General features: G+C 29.7%; 1 protein-coding gene across 2 annotated transcripts in view; it reads right to left on the bottom strand.

The window, feature by feature from the left end:
* Positions 1-19,598, bottom strand: part of puf (ubiquitinyl hydrolase 1 puf) — a 136,866-nt gene that overhangs the window by 53,946 nt on the left and 63,322 nt on the right. For both annotated transcript variants that reach the window (XM_076456603.1, XM_076456604.1), the window contains exons 31-40: positions 16,978-17,154; positions 16,171-16,419; positions 14,886-15,041; positions 14,299-14,412; positions 12,521-12,697; positions 11,083-11,266; positions 2,868-3,031; positions 2,580-2,645; positions 1,844-1,990; positions 523-579 (exon numbers count right to left, since the gene is read on the bottom strand). In XM_076456603.1, the coding sequence (XP_076312718.1) occupies positions 523-579; positions 1,844-1,990; positions 2,580-2,645; positions 2,868-3,031; positions 11,083-11,266; positions 12,521-12,697; positions 14,299-14,412; positions 14,886-15,041; positions 16,171-16,419; positions 16,978-17,154 (1,491 nt within the window). The remainder of the gene's footprint in view (positions 1-522; positions 580-1,843; positions 1,991-2,579; positions 2,646-2,867; positions 3,032-11,082; positions 11,267-12,520; positions 12,698-14,298; positions 14,413-14,885; positions 15,042-16,170; positions 16,420-16,977; positions 17,155-19,598) is intronic.

Genomic DNA, 19,598 nt, shown 5'->3' with positions numbered 1-19,598 from the left:
TTAATTTTAATTTTTTTAAATGACTAAACCAAAGGGTAATTAAGGAATGACTGTTAGTTGTACATTTTAAAATATAAATCAGAACATTTTTAAAAACAAACTTTAAGATAAGTTTTCAAAACATTCCTCACAACAATCCAAAATTATGGTATTTAGCAAAAATAAATTTTAATAAGTTTTGAAAGCTATTGCAAAAAGCATTTTACTTTAAAAATTACACCTTTTGGATTTTGCTAATAAATATAATAACTGTTACTAATATTTTTTGTATTTGTTTCTGAGACAATAGTGAAATGCTTTTATTTGATAAATTTTGATTGCTGTTTCCTCAAACATTATGATTTTGCATTCTAATGTGAGGGGCAGTCTAATAATTTGCCTTAAATTTTATTTTTAAACATCTGGTTTTAGTTTATATTTTACATTCTTAAGCAGTGCAAAATTTCTTCCTTCATACTCTTGATGTAATTAACATTATGTGACTATTTTTATAAATTAATGGTGAAAATATGAAACACGTACCAGAGAAACAACGTTGTTGGATAACTCGCCACAAAAAAGGTTTCGGACAAGTTCTTTCTGAGAGTTAAAAGATACAAGAAACTTCAAAAACAAGGTGAATATAAACTTTGGAAAATATAAAAAAAACTGATAACATTCACTTAATACTGACTTAAAACAACAATTTTATAAAACATACAAGTAAAAAATAGTAAAATTAATGAGTGTCTACAAATTATGATTTAATTTTAAGCCATCATGTTACTGGTCTCTGCTAAAATGTTTTGCCATCAGCTTTAAAGGTAGGTTTAGTGCATAAGCTAATAATGTCAAGATGAAAGTCAAATCTTGATTTAACGGCCTATAATGGCTGTAAAGCTATAATCTTGGTTGATTAGTCACAGTATAAGAAACAAACATGGCATGCAGTCTAATTATAGCTAAAATAACTAGATATTTATAGTAGTCACAACACAAAGGCCAGATATGACCTGTGATTGTGATTTTGTCAGAGTTTGAGAGCAGATCTAACATAGCAGTTTCTCATTTCCTAAAAGTCAGAATTGATGTAGTAATCTTTATACAGACTAATCTGGTTTCGAAACTTTGTCAAGGCTTAAGAATAATAGATTGAGAATAACATCAAGCTCAGTAGCCTTGTCATAGTATGAAAGTAAAATCAAGCTGTAATAATGAACCAAATCAGACTGACAAGCTTTAATACAGCCAGATATCATTTAGTAGTCACATCATAGCCTAAAAACCAGTACTGGTCTAGAAACTGTAAATAAAACGATAAACCACAAAGTTAGAGAAAGTTTAGTAGTCACATCATAGCCAAAGACCTAGATCAGGAACAGGACCTCTGTCATAATCTGGGAGCCATAAAGTGATTACATATCACAGCCTGTTAGCTGAGAGCAAAATCTGATGAGCAGCAGGTTTGGAATAGTCTGAGAGCTAGATCTGGCTTAGAAGCTTCTCACACCATAAAGGCAAAACGTGGCGAAGTAGAAATCATAAAAAGCATTGAGACATGCTCCCACTAGTTACAAACATCACAGCTTTTAGCTGTATACTGGTATTGTATATTTATATAATCAATTTTAAATTTCCACACACTCACATAAATATATATTAAAAACAAGCTTTATTCAGAGGAAGTGGGACACAGTTCTGCTATACAAATTCCTAGGTTTCATATAAAGATTTCAGCAATTTATTTTAACACAAAATACATAACTGAAATTATGCTTTGGAGGAATTTTAATTACAACATAAAACCTGACTATCCAGTTAACATAAAACAAGTGTGTGTGAGAGATGATATCAGTCAACTTACCAATTGTGGTGTCATCTCTTCAAGTTTACTTATGAGATCTGTAAAAAACTCAGCCATATCTTTCTGTTCCCCTGTGTTGAGAGGCTGGTGGTCCATAGTGTAAACCTTACAGAATCCACGAGGGTTATATGCTTTCCTTTCACTCTCCTGTTCAGTTGAATAATAAAAATTTGTAACCTTCATTTAACATAATAATATCTACTGTAAGGCTGTAGGGTGTACTGAAGAGAATTAAAACACTGAAACTAAGAACAGTATTGTAAATGATACTGAAATATTTGATATCAAAATCATGGGTAAACAGAACATTCTCTTTGTTAAACAATTTTTTGAAATGACAAATATTTGTTTTGGTTTATAAATGGCCATATAGCATGTGGTGTGTAACAACAATTTTTATAATACATATAGGTTCCATATGATTATACTGATATACTTCGCACACCAATGTAGCTATTTCTATATACATCAATTAACATGCAGTACCTTCCACATGTACTCACAAAGATAACTGCAAATGCAGTAATGAAGTCAAATCAATTTTGGATTATTAAGGTTTATACTGAAAAAACTCAGTTTATATTGTTAAATTTAAATCAGTGAAACAATCACAATGCTTAAGACTCCATAACATGGATAAACACTGATTTATTGTTGTTGTTTTTTTCTTTTATGATGACATTTTTTTTCCTCATAAGCTTCTTTGTTTAAAAGTAAAGTAATTTATAGCACTTACCATAAGATAAGCAAACATCCTCTGTAACTCCTTTAAGGTGTTCCCGTGTTTACTATTATTACCAACCTAGGAATGAGGAAGAATTTTACAGTTGTTCTAAAATTAAAGCATTGATCTATAGAGGTGAAACATCATGCATTATCTTATTAGGAAAACAAAACTTAAAAGGTTTCAGAAATCTTAACAAAGCTTTACAAAAACATTAAACACTCTAGCACTATGACTGGCCTTAGAAAGAATAATAGGTAATTAAACATAATCATAGACCACTGAGAGACACTTCCTTACCCTGGCAGACAAGATAGAAGCTCTGGCTAATGGCATCATGTACAAATGTTGCATACACGATGCCATGTAACAGGTAGCACCCAGATTAGTAAGTCCAACATACCCACAATCAGAACGACCATCTTCATGAGGCCAGTAGTCCCATGGGTATTGAGAATGTGAATCTAGAAGGAAATAATTATATGTACATAATCATTGTTGACCAACCATAACAAGTGCGAGTTTAGTGCTCAATTCCAAACTACATAAAATTTATGTACTAAAAAATAGAACATTTCAATTAAATAGTGTATTACAGTCATTTCACCAATTAAATCAAATTAAATCATGTTACATTTTTAACGTATCAATGTTGGGAGGCATTACCTACAACAATCCTTAAAACGTTTTGGATTCACTTTAATTACAGCTAAATATTTATTTATTAAAAATAAGGATAACAAATAAAATTTAATACAAAGCATTCCGATCATGACAATTCTTCTAAATTTTAACTCTCTACAGACCAGTAAGATGACATTTTGTCCCCTGTTTTATTTTCACAGTTAAAATGCTCAACCTATTTGCATGAATATGATACACTTTTTTACTTACATAGTTCATGCTTGAAAAAATTTGGTTTAGTGCACATTTTGGTATTTTTCACAAATTTTATCCTGAAAAACTATTTAAAAAAGATTAAAAAATACTTCTTTTCATCTTAGTTTTTTGTTTCTTAAACTGCATTCTTAAAATAATGTAATTGTATTCAATTGATTTAATTTTTCAAAAGAACTATTTTTAATACTATAATTTGTCAGTTGCTAGAGGGAACTGCAGGTCTCAACAACTATTTTAAGAAGGCCTAAAAAGTTCTTATTTTATGTCAAGTTTTTCTCATAAATTCAAAGCTAGATTATAAATATGGAATATTTATAAAGTGTGTAGAGTTTTCAAAAAGTAATAAAGTGAATCACTGTGTTAGATACTATAGTTATACTGTACAAGTAAGTTGACTTTACCCTAGTCCAAGATTATTAGAGGTTTGAGTGCAATTTGTAACATAGGCTTAAAATGTTTAGAGCAATGTACCAGGGTTCAAACTTGTAGAAACATTAACTCTTTCACTACTGGATCAATATAACACGAGTTTGTCTACACATTTTCACATTAAATATTTGCACTATAACTTTTGATATGGCAAGTGTATCTTCACAAAATTTGGTAAACTTTTAGTAAAGATCACAACTTTTTTTGTGCAGAAAAAATTAAATTTTTTTAATAAAATATTTTAATAAAGATTTGTTTGTGAAAATAAAAGTCAGTTTTGTCACTAGTCTGAGTGCAAAGTGATTTTATATTACAATTAAACAAAAATCTCAAATATTATTTGTGTAATCTCTAAAACTTCCTAAATACATTTCAAACATTTGTTTCCAGCAAGACTTTATATTTTATGTTTTTTTCTCTAACTATGTGGGGTCTTGTCACTTGACCAACTTCATGACCATCATATAAGAATTAGGAAATAAATATAAATTATGCTTTTTTGTGCTAGAATGACTATGTATTATAACAAGAAAATACAAATGTTTAGTCTAAGTAGCTTAAGTTTCATAATGCTATATATTTACATATATATAATTTTTATTACACTCACCTTCCAGTTATGCATAGCTAACATTACATAACTTGCATTGATGAGGTGCACGTGCACTCAGGTCACATATCCAGTAATATAAAACTGACCTTTAATCTTCCCTGTCTTAGATGCGTTTTAGTGGACTAGTGTTTTGTAAGATACAGTCACATTTCAATTATTATACATTATATCTATATATATATATACATATTATTACTATATAGAAACAAATTATTAAACATATTTTTCTTAAAATACAGAACAATAAATATAGAAGTGAAGCAAACAATTATATTTTCTCACTACGATTTCTGTACTAGGTTGCAGCAGACACAGGTTTCTAAGCCTTTTAAAGTTTTGAACGTGGAGTATATAAAATTTTTAGGTTTTATATAAACAGCTGAATAACCAAAAAAAGTCATAAATAACTATATTGATATCATACAGTCCCACTACAATTTAATAAGCTTAGTAACTAAGATGTATTTAGATTTTAAAAAATATGAAACTTTGAGCAGACTAAAGACAACACTTGAAATCTTGGTTCAACAGGATATGGTACCCTCTTTATAGATTAAAATGACTGATAAAACCACAAAGGGAACTTTCTAAACTGTGGATTGGTTAGTCATGTGATACACTGTAGTAAAAGTATATACAGAACTGTTTCAAAAAAATGAAAACAGGTGAATGAGGCCACCATGTTTGATTCAGTACATAAGCTATATCTCAGCAAAATAAAGATACAAGGTTCTTATTTCATATTCCAGCTGATCAATATTAATAATTTGAATTCCTAAGTTGTACAAAACTATAGACTTAATATTTGACATCACAACCATCTAATTTTAAAAAAGTGCTGCATTCAACATACCATGTGATTCATTAAAATCAATATTTTGGTGTTCTTTTAAGATTCACTTTTAAATTAAGAAATTAACTCATATATAACATTAAAGATTGAATTATAATCTATAATTTTATTCCAAATTTACTGATATAAATTCATAGAACAGTAGTTCAATAAAATTTTGAATGCAAGTCAACAAACACCATGATGTGACCTTTGACCTGTAACCCATTGTGAAAGGGTTAAATGACAGAATAATTTTCTGTACTGGAAACTGAATTATTTTCAGATAATTCAAAATAACCTGCCAATAAAAAAAGCAATGACATATCACATATATCAGAAGTGGAATTATTTTGGTAAAAATAAAAGAGAATGTTGAATATTTTTGAAACAAATTCAACTGTTGAAAGTATGGAAAATAATAAAAGGACCAGAGGTTGTGAGAGAAAATTTAGAAAAATATTTACAGAAACTTAACAATGATCAAAAAATAAAAGACAGGAATTTAAGAAAGAAGTTACAAGAAAGATTTACTATTTAAGGAAGAATAAAAATAAATATCACTGAAGACAAGATTGATGAGACTACTGGAGGTATGATTACAGCAGTGAGACTGAAAAGTATAGATAGGCTGTAATGAAACTGAAAAAATACAAGTACATAAAATAAGACAAATAAGTAATAGAATATATCAATGAGATAAAAAATACCACCAACAAAACAAAAAAGAATACTGGTGACAGATTAAAATATTTGTAAAATTAATTATTAAATGCAAAGATTAAAAAAATCTACATCCCTTTCTGCAATGGCTCAGTAGTTCCAACTTCAGATAAATCTGCTATAAAATATGGAAGAGCAGTACTTATTTGGTCTACACCTAATAGCAATACTAATATGCCAACTATTACTGAAGGATATAATTGAGCTACTTCTTGCCATGACACTCCCAAATCCAGTTTCAATTCTTAGATGGTCAGTTCTCCATCAGCCAATCAAGAAATCAACAAACTATAATTGGAATGTACCAAGAGGGTCATACCTAAATTAGTTTGAAATAATTTCCAGAGTAAGTGAGTGAGTGGATAGCAGCTCTAGAATTGTGAAGCGAATCCCCAAATCAATTTGCAGAAAATATCAGTAAGGAGATCTGTTTGGATTTGAGCAAAATCTTCCCAAAATTAATTTAATTTGAAGTTTTTTTCAGAAAATTTGCATGGTCAATACAAGGCAGAAATGGTTACATCTTAATGGTCATGTACATTAAAGTCAGTATTCGGCATCCAAAGTAGCATGATAAATAATTATATTACAGAAACAAATATATGCAAAGTGAATATCACTGATAGTATACATAATACCCAATGTTCAAACATGGTATTTTATATACATGTTAACAAACTCAAATTATTAAAAACTGCCAACAACATACATAAATGTCCAATGCTTAGATGTGCTATTTCATTCATACAATAACAAACTCAAATGATTCGAACATGAAAACCCATTATTTGAGTGAAACAGTTACTACATGTTTCATTATTTTGTGGGCTAATTAGGAAATTAAGAAACTACAGGAGGTGCAAAACATTTTTATGGGAAAATGTAACTATAATCATGAAAGGTTCAGGTATGTATGAAAACAAGTGTTAAAATTAATATCAGTATTCCTCTGTTATTTAGTAAAAGATACAACAAATTAACATCATATTTGAAAGGGGGACTTTTTTCACACCCCTGTATATCAATAACAAGTTTTAATATTATGTTTGTTTTAATTTCTTAATATAAAAAAAATATTATATATAAAAATATTGATTTATTTATCACGTAGCATTATCTCTTGTCATACTGCTCTGCTTATATTTTTTTCACACCTATGATATTAGTTTACAATTGATTAACAAAACAGAAACATAAATTTTAGATATTTAATGTAATATATGGTAACCAAAATATCAGTGTAGTTTACAAAATACTGATATTACAGTCACATTTGTACTTTGTAGGGCTACACTATTAGGCTTACTGAGCTTGCATTTTCCTAATTGTCTACACTGGAGTGAAGTAAAAGAAAATTAATGCAACTTTAGAAATTTTACATTTATTCATACTATTTAGAAATGAAAAGTTCTACTACCTCATCTATATAAATGTATGCAAATATTTACTCAAAAACTGAAACAAATGTACAGTTATATCAAGTTTTTCACATTTTTAAAGCAATGGTATACAACTATTTAAGAATGTGAACAACTTTTAGAAAACACACGACAGAAACTATATATAAATACCAATCTAACTAAGAATGTCTTTCAAAGATTAGGCTTATAATACTTGCAAAACTAAACGTGTTATAGGTAATAGTTAAACCTGAATTTTTGTTAGTTGACAAGAAAGTGCTGAAAAGGATAAATAGTAGTGTATAGGTATGGGCTCACATAACATCCTTGTAAACTTATGCTGTTAAATTCTAAACATCCCAATACAATAACCAATATTTGAAGAATTCCAGTGTTTACTGTATTTGGACCTAACTACATAATAAAAGTTCTGACACATTCAAAGTGCAGTGTTGTTACTTTGGGAAAGTCTTGTTGTGAACCCTAGAAAATTTACATACATAAACTGTTACATTATAAATGCAGTGTAATTACTGTAAATTTTCCAAGAAAACATTTTAGTACATACAATCTGATACATTAAACATCCTGTTCTCAGAGCAGGGGTCACATAGACTATCTTTTCACACATGCTTTGTTGTTTTCAGAGTTATTATTTTACATCAGCATAGCCACTCCTTTTATTTCTAATTTTACAACTTGTCTTTTCATTATACTTTTGGGATTTATCTACATGCTGAAGACTCAAGTATATCATTAAATAACTAACAAAATATGGTTTTACTGAAAATAAACATATGAAATGTACTTAAGGGTTTTTAAAAATTACAAAAAAGAAATTTTGAAAAATACTATTTTTCATCATGGCATGAAAAGTAATTTCACTTGGACTAGTAACAAAACAGACTTGATATATCCAATATGTATATACTGAATTAATAGTTCTATTATAAATACTTAACATGTGCAGAAGTATGTACGAACTTGGGTATATTATAAAAGAGTTAAACCAGTTTGTAATATGACAAAAGGGCTACACTGTAAGTGCTGATAAATCTGAATTCCATCATGGCAATATGGCATAGCTGAATCATTCTCATTGTAAGAGAAAACAAACTATAAAGTAGGTGTCAGGATAAGCGGTCCAGAAAAAAATCATTCACCATAACTGTTTGTGGATGTACACTGAAGATAGAATGGCCAATCAGGTAATTCTAGAAAAATATTTGTCAATGGACCTTAAAATGTAGAAGACTTTGAAATTCCCAACAAGAATGCTTCAGAAGGTCATCAAGAATGGCATGCTAATGGAATCAACTGGACATCTAACCAGGATGAACTTTCCCAGCAACAGAACAGCCAGTGACAAAAAAAGTACAAAACACAACCCCATCTTTTTACAATGGGCCTTGGAAGAGAAAACTGTCAAAAAGATTGAGTGAGTGATCATTTTGATGTTGTTTAATTTTTTCTGTATTAAGTCTTTTCAAGGGACTTCAGTCTAGAAAAGAGACAGCATTTAAGTCACATTTTTAATTTTGTAACTTGTTTGACAACTAGAGATAACTGTCAAAACTTAACCCTATTACCCCAATGCCATTTTTAAATTTCTTCTTGAATATGGTACAGTTACATTCAAAATTTAATTAAACCACTTTTTTATCAATATATAGAATGAAATCAACATTATAATGTATGTCATAATATACATATTTATCTCACCTAAGTTGTAAAGGAAACTTTAAAAAAAAACACTTAAGCTACAGTTTTCATATGATGTGACCCACGTGCTTTGAAAAATCTTAACTTTAGCAGTGGTTCACTCAATGGGGTTCAGTTTGGGGTGAACACGCTGGATGGTCCAAAAGAATCACGTTATTCACTATGAAAAAAATCCTTTGTCCTGCAGGCATTGTATATTGCAGCGTTGTCCTGCTGATAGATACAGTCATTTCCACACAAGCAAGGGCCTTCAGTAAATTAGGATGCTTTCTTCAAAATGCCAGTGTAGCCAGCTGCTGTTTGATGCCCCGTATATTCTGAAGCTCCATTGTTCCATGGAAGGAGAAAGCACCCCAGATCATGATGGAACCTCCTACACTGTGTTGTGTAGAAAATGTCTCCAGTGGAATATCCTTATCGCACCAGTAACGTTAGAAGCCATCTGGACCATCCAGTTTAAATTTTTTCTCATCAGAGAACAAAACCTTTGTCCACTTCTTTATGCCCCATATTTGGTGCTTCTCAGCAAAGTTTAACTGAGCTGTTTCCTGGTGTGGAAGGAGGCTTGGCCTCTGAAGACGTTTACAGTTTTTAAAGCCTTTCTCTCGTAGATACCATCTTATTGTTCTTGAACTGCATTCTGTGTCTGTAAGGGCCTTAATCTGGTTTGATGATTGGCTGCTGTCTTGCTGGACAACCCGTTAAATCCTCCTGTTAAAGCCGGCAAAGGTTTCTTGGGCCAACCACTTAAAATTCTCGTTCCGTATCCCTCAAGGTCTTTTAAGAAATTTGCAACAGCAGTTTTACTACACCCAATCTCAGCAGTGATGGCATGTTGAAGGAGGGACCTTGCTTTTGCAGCTTGACAATTCTGCCATATTCAAACTCTGTCAACTCTTTAGCCTTTGCCATTTTTTACCCAATGTAACACAGGAGATGTCAGTGGGAGGAGATGTTGACAACGCTAATGTTTGACCACAAATGACTAAATTTCATTACATGTTTATCAATTAATGGTTCATTTCAGTATGGTTTTAAACTTTTGACCAGCTGGTATTTAGGCTAATTTCATAGTTTTCACATTTTCCCAATTGAATGCTAAAACTTTCTTTATTTTTATTTTCCCTTTTCTTATTTTCATTGTTCGAAGCTCTACCCAAATAAGTGGTTGAGTCTAACAATGCAAAAAAGCATTTTTTCTTTATGTTCATTGGCCTTAAGATTTTAGCCAGCAGTGTGTGTATATATATATATATATATATAATTTGTTGTTGCTACTGAAAAGAAGAGAAAGATTTGGTACATCAATAGATTTCAGAAGGTTACAATGAACCATTACATACACAGAATTCATGAACAATAAAAGACCTTAATGTTGAATAAAACATCCTGTGAAGAGATTTCACTATCTAATGATGATATGTAATTCAGAATGTTATAAAGAATGTCAATCAAATAGTCAAAAACAGTGAGTTAATTAGTATATAACCTCATAATTATGAACCTTGAAGAAGAAAAAAGACAATTATGCTACAACACACTTGCACTTGCTGAAACTATAACAAGAGCTCTATTAACATAACCATTTTGGCTTAACACCACTTGAAAAATTGGGGAGAATACCATTTTGAGAAGTTTCCATATATCAGGTACAAATTATGCTACTGCATTCACACTGAAAATGCTAACAGGACAGACCAAACAGTGTTGAAATAAAAAAAATCTCGTTAATTTATCAAATCCTCAAAACTTAAGCACTTCAATCTTCATTCAAAATATCAAAGAGTACACGTTTTACCATCACAGTCACTTACTGAAAGTGTGACATAGCAGCATCCATCATGCCCATCTATAAGTTAACATATTAAATCATTTAATAAAAAAAAAAATTCATACCTGGAGTGTGTTGACTCATTAACTTGGAATGCAGAAGCCTGTAGTTCTCTTCATTACCTTTCACTAATTCTACTAATAAATCAAAAGCTGCCGACCTCACTGGATGAGATTTACACTTTGGCAAGTAACGTTTTTTTGGACTAGGAAGTGCAAAGAGACAGTCAAAAACTTGGAGAAGAAATTCCTAAGATATAAAAAACAAGAAAGATCATTAGAAAAATAAGTTAAAAGGTTAAAACTGTTCCCTTTCATCCAAAATACCAAAAACAAATAAATCTCATTCAAACACAAGTACAGCTACAGATGATAAATTCAGGAAATACAAAGAAACAGTCAATGTAACTGTAATGGGTAGAGAAATAGAAGGTTAAGTTTCAACCAAATGAACTTAAAAGTCAGCCTCAATAAAGAACATTTAATTTAAACCTTAACTACATACTTTCCTTTCCCTTAACCAATTTGGTAAATTATCTGACATTAATTACATCCCACCTACCGGCAATAAAATAGTTAGATATATCACTTTCTAAACATGACACAATAATCCAATCATGGAAGCTTCATAACCACATGTAATAGCAGGTTAAAACAGTGAACACAGAAACAAATCATATAACCTGTGTGTAAAACACTTATATTTTTCATCATTTTCTCCAAGTATACAAAATCTATGACCTTACACTTGAGTGATATTTAGGAATTTTGAAAATGTAAAGAAACATGACCAAAGTTATCTAAACTTGTTGCTTTGCAAAATAATAGACAACAGAAATCTGAATTATAATTTGTGTACAGCATAATATTTCAAGATAAATTTGTTCTTTGAAATTTTATAGAAAACAGCAGAAACACTGTTCATTTTTTGGTTAAACATAACCCAAGACCAAGAGTTGTTTTTTTTTATATATCTAATTCCTAACTGTAAGCAAAATTAACTTCTACTCAGATAACTATTCATTGTAGTAAACTATCTGCAGTAAAAATTAAAATATGAATTTTAAATAATTAGGTATGAATAAAAGTTGTTCCAACAATATGTACTTTGGTGTTTGAATATGTTTAACATTTAACTTTAAAATAAAACTAATTATTATTATGATCAAACTTTTGTCTTAGAAAATGTTTTTTTTTTTCCAAAGCTATTAGTTTGAAATAAGTAGTGATGTTCACAGATTACCATAAAAACTTAGTGAGATTCAAAAGTTCATACTTAAGATTGTTTAATTCTAACTTCATATGGCATAAAGTAAGAACCTGAAGGGCAAAAGGTTAATTATTCACAATATTTTAAAGATACGTCAGACCTGGTTTAACAGAATATATGAAAGCAACTGTTTCTATGAATTTTGTTAACACAGCCGCTTTATACAGAGTTCATACATCCAAAGTTATAATAATATAGATGTGTTTCACCTTTTCTTTAATAATAATCACATACCTGTCCCTCTTTAGAAAACTTGTATGAAGGATTATGTTTCATAACCACTGTTGCTAGAGTCAGAAGACCACCTAAACCATCATCTTCTATAGTATTGTGACGAGTTTCACGAAAGTCCCGACTTATGATAGCCTCAGCAAGGTAACGAATAAGACTGTCCAAGTCAACTGATGACCGCTAATATTAGAAAAAAATGATCATCCAATGTCAATAAGGTACAGCTAACATAAAACTAATCCTTTATATCTAGGCTCAGCATGTTGGTACATGATGATCTTTCAGTGTTATATTTAAACATTAATAATTAAACAGATTTATTATGAATATATGTCAATAAGCTTTACTTACTAGTATAGTTGATAATTAGATTTTTATAATAATTAAAGTTTAACTTTTTAATTTTCTGAAAAAGAAATGTTTAAATTCCTCTCTCCTTATTTATCACAAAGCATATTTGAGATCCAAATTCTCATCATCAGAATTTTCCAATGTCGATAATGTTTCTATGGTTTCCAATGATAAGAAATGAAAACAATTGATAATTATAAAATCTAAAATTAACTTCTACCTTCTTGATTTGCTAAGATATCAGTGGCTTTCAAACCCACCAGAAAAGCTTTTAACTGTCTATTATTGGAAATGTTTAATAGGTGGTGATCATATTTTGTCTCTCTGAACACTTAAGGAATTTATTAACAGAATTACAGCTTATTTAGGAAGCTGGATAAATTACAGTAGTTTTGCAACATCTTATTTCATTGAATGATGTGTGTTTGTGTTCTAAAACAGATATTTCAAAGCTACATTAATTTTTTTGACAACCAAATTTTTGAGACTGAACAAGACTTGTGAAAGAACACCCTCAATGTTTACTCAATTGCAAACAAGCACAATTACATAGTAAGTACTATAAATCCTTCTGTTAAGTATATTCTTTTTTATGGTTTTTTATATCAAAAATTAACTAAATTGTAAAAATGAGAAATTTCTCAACTAAAATTCTTAGACTAATAAAATTTCAATCTAAAATTATGTTAGCTTGAACAATAGTAACATGAAACTTCACAATCAACTGTTTTATGTTAGTTCTCTGTCAAACAGCTAGTAAGCTTCTGTATGATGCTACTTTTTACTTGTTGTCCACCCAAAGTACAGCAATAAAATTACAAATGAAAAGAAACCAAGTCTGGTAGAGGTTAAAGGTTGAAGCTTTTAAAAAAATTAATGGGTTTTTTCCAATCAATACCAGAATGAGAATAAAAAATGCTATTATTGGTTTTATTTCATATTCATCAAATTTTCATTTCTTTGTACACTGATGTTTCTCTACATTAAGTGTTAGAGTAGAGAAAATAAAAGATAAAATATAAGACTTTAGTAAAAAAAATAATTTGGAACATCTTTGAGGCTATGGAAATGAAATATAAAAATTGTAAGGTGAAGTATTTTTATTAGTATGAAAAACACCTTTCACTCAGATTGATTTAGTAACAGCTTCAGAAATTCACAAATATTTAGTAAGAAATACTATTAAAACTAATTTTCTGTGTAAAACAAACCTGTAATATTTACTAAACACTTGCAAAATTTTGTGAAGATAATATTAGTAAATGCAAAATTATGATAAACATTATGTATAACTTTAAAAATACAGGATAAGTCAATTCAATTAAGCCTATCAATAGAGAATTTTGCAGTTACAAAATCGGTTATGCACAAAACACTTATCACACCTTAGTTTACATGGCAAAACATTTACTTTTTTTAAATCACCATACCTGGTCCTGTGAACATTCCTGCAAACTTTCTTCATCAACACTGTCAACCAGACGACACACAAGCCAGAAATAATCCTTGCACCCAGGACCATAAGGTTCCTTATTATCTTCATCCTAAAATACACATTTTGGATCAGAGCTTTACCTAGTTTAATTAAATGTAATAAAGTCAATCTGTTCAATGTAAGAATTTATCTGTACAAAAGAAACATTTTCATTGTGTACAGAAATACTTATTTATATATTAACATGTGATCACCACTGTTAAGCCTACTTAACTGTGTTTAATAACGTATAGAAATTGTTAATTTTATTGTAATAAGTATATGATTAGAAAAAGTCTATATAATTGTTTTCTTCAAAATTGTACTCTTAGTCTAATGAAAACAATTTTGTCTTACTACAAAAATAAGTAAAATAAAATCTTAGTCTAATATAATACAAATGATTCAATAAAATTTCCTATTAACTGTGTTCCAATACTGACACCGATGAATTGTTTTCAAAAACAAAGGAATGTTTAAAGGTAGATAATTATAACTGTAAATGTGGATTCATATACAACTAGTTTTTAAGCTTATAATTACATCAGGCCTTGGAGGTCTCATGTTCTGTGCTGCAGACAAAAAGCTCAGAAGACTGTTAAGAAGAGGAGGGATGTAGCTGTGACCAGTTTTACCATCAGCTGTGTTTCCTAAGCACAGACGATAGAGGGCAGTACAAGCTTCCTGTCTCACAGCTGGCTATAAAACCAATAAGAAATTAAAAAATTTTTTTCTCAAGAAAAAGTAATACAATACATATTTGAAAACACATCTAGTGAAGATAACTCAAAAAAATATTTTAATGAGGAAAACAAAAAATAAAACAAGAAATTAATAAAAATATCTTCTATCAAATGGTGAACTATAACATTGTTATTACACAAAAATTGCAATAAGTTATCTAATCATGATTAATTTTGCATAACTGAAGCAATACAAATGATATAGAAAAATATGTTTCTAACTAACACTAATATTTACTTTTATTTAATTTTCCACAAAGCAGAAACCAAAATTCTCTCTAGAATGTTTGGATTAGAATTTAGGAAGTTTTAAAAGAAAATACACATTGGAGAAATGTGAAAAATTAAAGAAATTACTAAAAGAACAAGAAGTTGTATTTTCTCATATGGAAACAGTTATCTTTGTTGAACAATAAAAACCTTTACAATGTTAAATGCACAACTATAAATCATATTTCAAATATTCTCTAAAACAAATACAGCTCTAAATCCATAAACAAATTTTTACTCCACCATATTTCAAAATTCATACTTGAAAATTATGAAACATTTAATAAGAATAATTTACTAAAAAAAATTGACACAAACCCCAAAAAATACAGCTTATCTATAACATATTGACTGATTTTTGCTCTATAACACAGTAAAAAATTATAAAATTTTGATGAAATTTCATGGACGAGTAAAATATTATTCCTTATTGTCCTGCCAAGCATTGTCTGTGTCCATTGATAATAACAGACATATGGACACATATTTGTAATTTCTGAGAGCCTGATATGGACAAAGCTTCCTGGTGGAGGTTGTGTGGTCCACTGAGTACCCCTCTAGTTGACCAAAAATTATTGTCAAGTTTATCATATTTAAACACACAAAAATAATGTATTATTTACAGAAAACAAGCTATACTCATAAACTGATATCAACCAAAAATACTGTTTAACAAAAATAATGGTCCTATGTCACTAATAAATGTTTATGTTTTTTAAGCATTTTTACTGTAAGAAAGAAAAAAAAATCAGGGAATATTGCTGATGCATCTCTAGTATAGAAAGAGTTAAAATGGTACACTTTGTAGTTCTTACCTCAGGATCATCTAACACCAGCCTCTTGAGTAGTGAATCTAATCGTGGATGTTGAAACAGGTACATCTTCAGAAGAGGTTCTGATAAAGCTAATGACACCAATAAAGTCATGGTGCAGTGCACAACCTGTGACCGACCCCAGAATCCAGTCTTATACTGGTTAGGGTCAGAAGGCAACGTTGCTTCATAAAGTATACTCATCAGCTTATTCAATACTGTTTCCACATCCCTGGTCATTTGTAACATTGTCTATAAAAAGTTAGGAATAGTTAAATAAATAAAATTAACTAGATTTATTACATTTACAATTTATTAAGGTCGCAAATAAACCGTAACGCTTTTGTTTTTGCTACATTGAACAGTACACACTCAACATTCACAAAAAATGAAAATTCAAGCATTTCTACACAAAAGCTTTAATAATACACAAGCAAATGCATATACACGCATTAACACATTCTATCAAATGCACAGAAGAACAGTATACGCTGCAGGTTTTTGATACATTTTCCATCATTTCTAATCACACACACAGTAGTTGCAATACCACATTTCTGTGTTTATCCTTATGGTGGTATGAGTTGTTAACAAAAATGTCTTACTAGAAATAAGTTGTGGGTAATCCCTTTGGTTTTGATGGTAAAACATTTACCTCATAAGAAAGACCTTGAGTTCAAAGCCCATATAAGAAGAAAAACAAATTAGCACCACACATCTTCAGGAATTGTCTTAGCATACAGGATATCAATTTATTCTCATGTCATATATATAAATGAAATAATAATATCATATGAAAAATAACATTACCTGATTTAATTTAGGAACCAGTAATTTATCACTGCTACCCTTTCTACCTCGTTTGCTGCGTTTCCGTGGAGTTTCCAAAACATCATGTCCTTCTTCCAGCTTCTGATCACTTTCTGAGCCACTGATACCAAACAAGTATATCAGGTGAAGCAGAGAAGCAAGGCTATCTTGATACCACTGAAAAATGATTAAAAGCTATTACTTCTGATGATAGAACAGCAAATTTAAATTAGTTCTATCAGTACATAAATAGTATTCCAAAGAAAGAAATTCCAAAATATTGATAAAATTGGTTTGTTAGTGATTTAAAAAATGGTAATTTTTTAATTAAACTTTAATATTAAGCTGATATATCCCACAATAATACGTGTCCATGCTACAGGACTAATGTCTTGATCTATGCTCAAAGTCCCTGATGATAGGTAATAATGACACACCTCCCATCACATTGCATCAGATTGATAAACGACACTTTTCAGTAGGAGGTTACTAAACAGCTGAAGTAGCTTGTCTACTCCTCAGACTTCAATGCTGTAGAACCTATGTGGAATGTCTTAGGACAGCAAAATTCATCTCACAACATACTTCTCAAGACTCTTGGTCTTACATAAGAACTTAAAGACAACCTTACCTGAAGAATGACACACTGATGTGCAGCCAATATCTGTGCACATGGAGACCATATATCATATTATTAACTTTATCTGGCAAGTTTTCATATCCAAAATGTCTCATCAACATGTTACATAACACCAAATACACACAACAGACAAGAACAATATATGTGTAATCATGCAATTTGTGGTTAACCAAAACACATAAAACTTGAATGATCCCCATTTGTTTTATCTACATATATATACAAAATTAAGCTTATACAGCATGCTACATTCAAAAAAGCCATTTAGTAAATTATGTCAGTTTTTTTTAATTAAAAGAACACAACATCAATCCTCCAAGCATTTTATATGAGCTCAAAAATCCTGATGCTTCATGTGCAAAAGCTATGAAAAGAAGAACCAAGTTCAAAAGCTTTGGAATGTGTTTATTAGACATTAAGTCTGCAGTACACAAAAAATCAAAACTGGTAATTGAGTATCTACAGTTAAAATCTGTCTATGAAATTCTGAAACATTTCCCGAATCAATACAAGTACAAGATAGATACCACGTTACAAATAAAATCCTTCTTTTCACCTTTCATATTTCCTTTTCATAAGCATTAGGAACCTCCAAAATCAATATCAAAAGTTTTAAGTAAAAGTTTATCTTATTTCCTTTATTCTAATCATATCTAAATCAATGTGAGGTAAAATGAAATTTTGAAACAAAAGTAACAATATCTTTCTTCTTCTCTGAATGAATTATTTGTCACTACATACAGAATTTCATTACCAATATGTATCTACAGAAACCCTCTACCCCTTTAGTATATATTGGCACAATTCAAAAAGGATCGAAGTTGAAAATAACATTTTATATTGGGTATAAACACATATGTCAAATAATGGCACATGTTGGAAATTGGCTTGAAAGTTAAGTACTGATGAGCAGGACTTCTGTTGTGGAATGAAAACTATATTTCTCATTACAGGAAAAAGTTAGCACATTGGACCTACATACTTTAACTTGGAAATGTTTGTAGACTTTGTCTATAATAAATCAGACAGTGTAGTTGGTGTAATACTGAAGTTATTAAAACTAAAAGAAGAGAATTCAAAATGCAAATGCATCGTGTCACATGGAAGTAAAGAATAAGAAATTAATAAGCTAAAACTTCCAATATCTGAAAAATCTGAATTATAAATTACATCTAAAGCTAATTTACTGACATACATTGATAACAAAATTGATTAATTAAACTTGGAATGTAACAAAAACTTTATGATTTTGTGCAGAAGAGCCAGGCTCATATTTACAGGGTTGATAGTAAAAAATTCTTTTTCATATTTTTTTATGCAGTTAATGTGTGGAAATAAAATAAATCTTTAATTTGTATATAGTGCATTAGTAATAGGCATAATCTTTCAGTTTTTGCAATATACAACATCTAAAGTATAACACAGTTCTGAAAGTATAACAAAGAAACCAATATAACTTGCAAAATACTGATATACAAAAAATTCACTTTAAAACCTGACATAACATGAAATATAAATACCACACTTTCAAAACAATCATTTCTTAATAAATTCAGTTTTACTCCCATAATTGTTTCTTATATGATGCTTATTTTATTTAGGATTTAATCCAAATACAGAGACGTGTGTAAAAAAAAGAAATATTTACTGTTTTTATTGTTTGTTTTTTCATAGCTTAACTTTATATTAAACTTTAACTTCATCAAATGCTATCTGCAAACTTCTGTACATTATATCTTTTAGCTAAGGGTTTAAAACCTGGAATATGTAGAGCTGTTTCACCTCCTAAGGTCATGTACTTGAATATGTTGTGTGATATACTTCTATAAAAAGTATTTTTTTAGTTATCTTTAAAAGTTACGACTAATGAAATTTAAAGATAATACTTTACAGATTTTTTTCTGATTTCTAAAGGTATATTAAACGTCTTTAGGTGATAGCATACTTAATAGGGCTTTTTGACATGATAACTCTCAACCTT

Source organism: Tachypleus tridentatus, chromosome 9 (genome assembly GCF_004210375.1).
Source record: "Tachypleus tridentatus isolate NWPU-2018 chromosome 9, ASM421037v1, whole genome shotgun sequence".
Classification (NCBI taxonomy): domain Eukaryota; kingdom Metazoa; phylum Arthropoda; class Merostomata; order Xiphosura; family Limulidae; genus Tachypleus; species Tachypleus tridentatus.
This window is presented reverse-complemented; position numbering and strand designations above follow the sequence as displayed.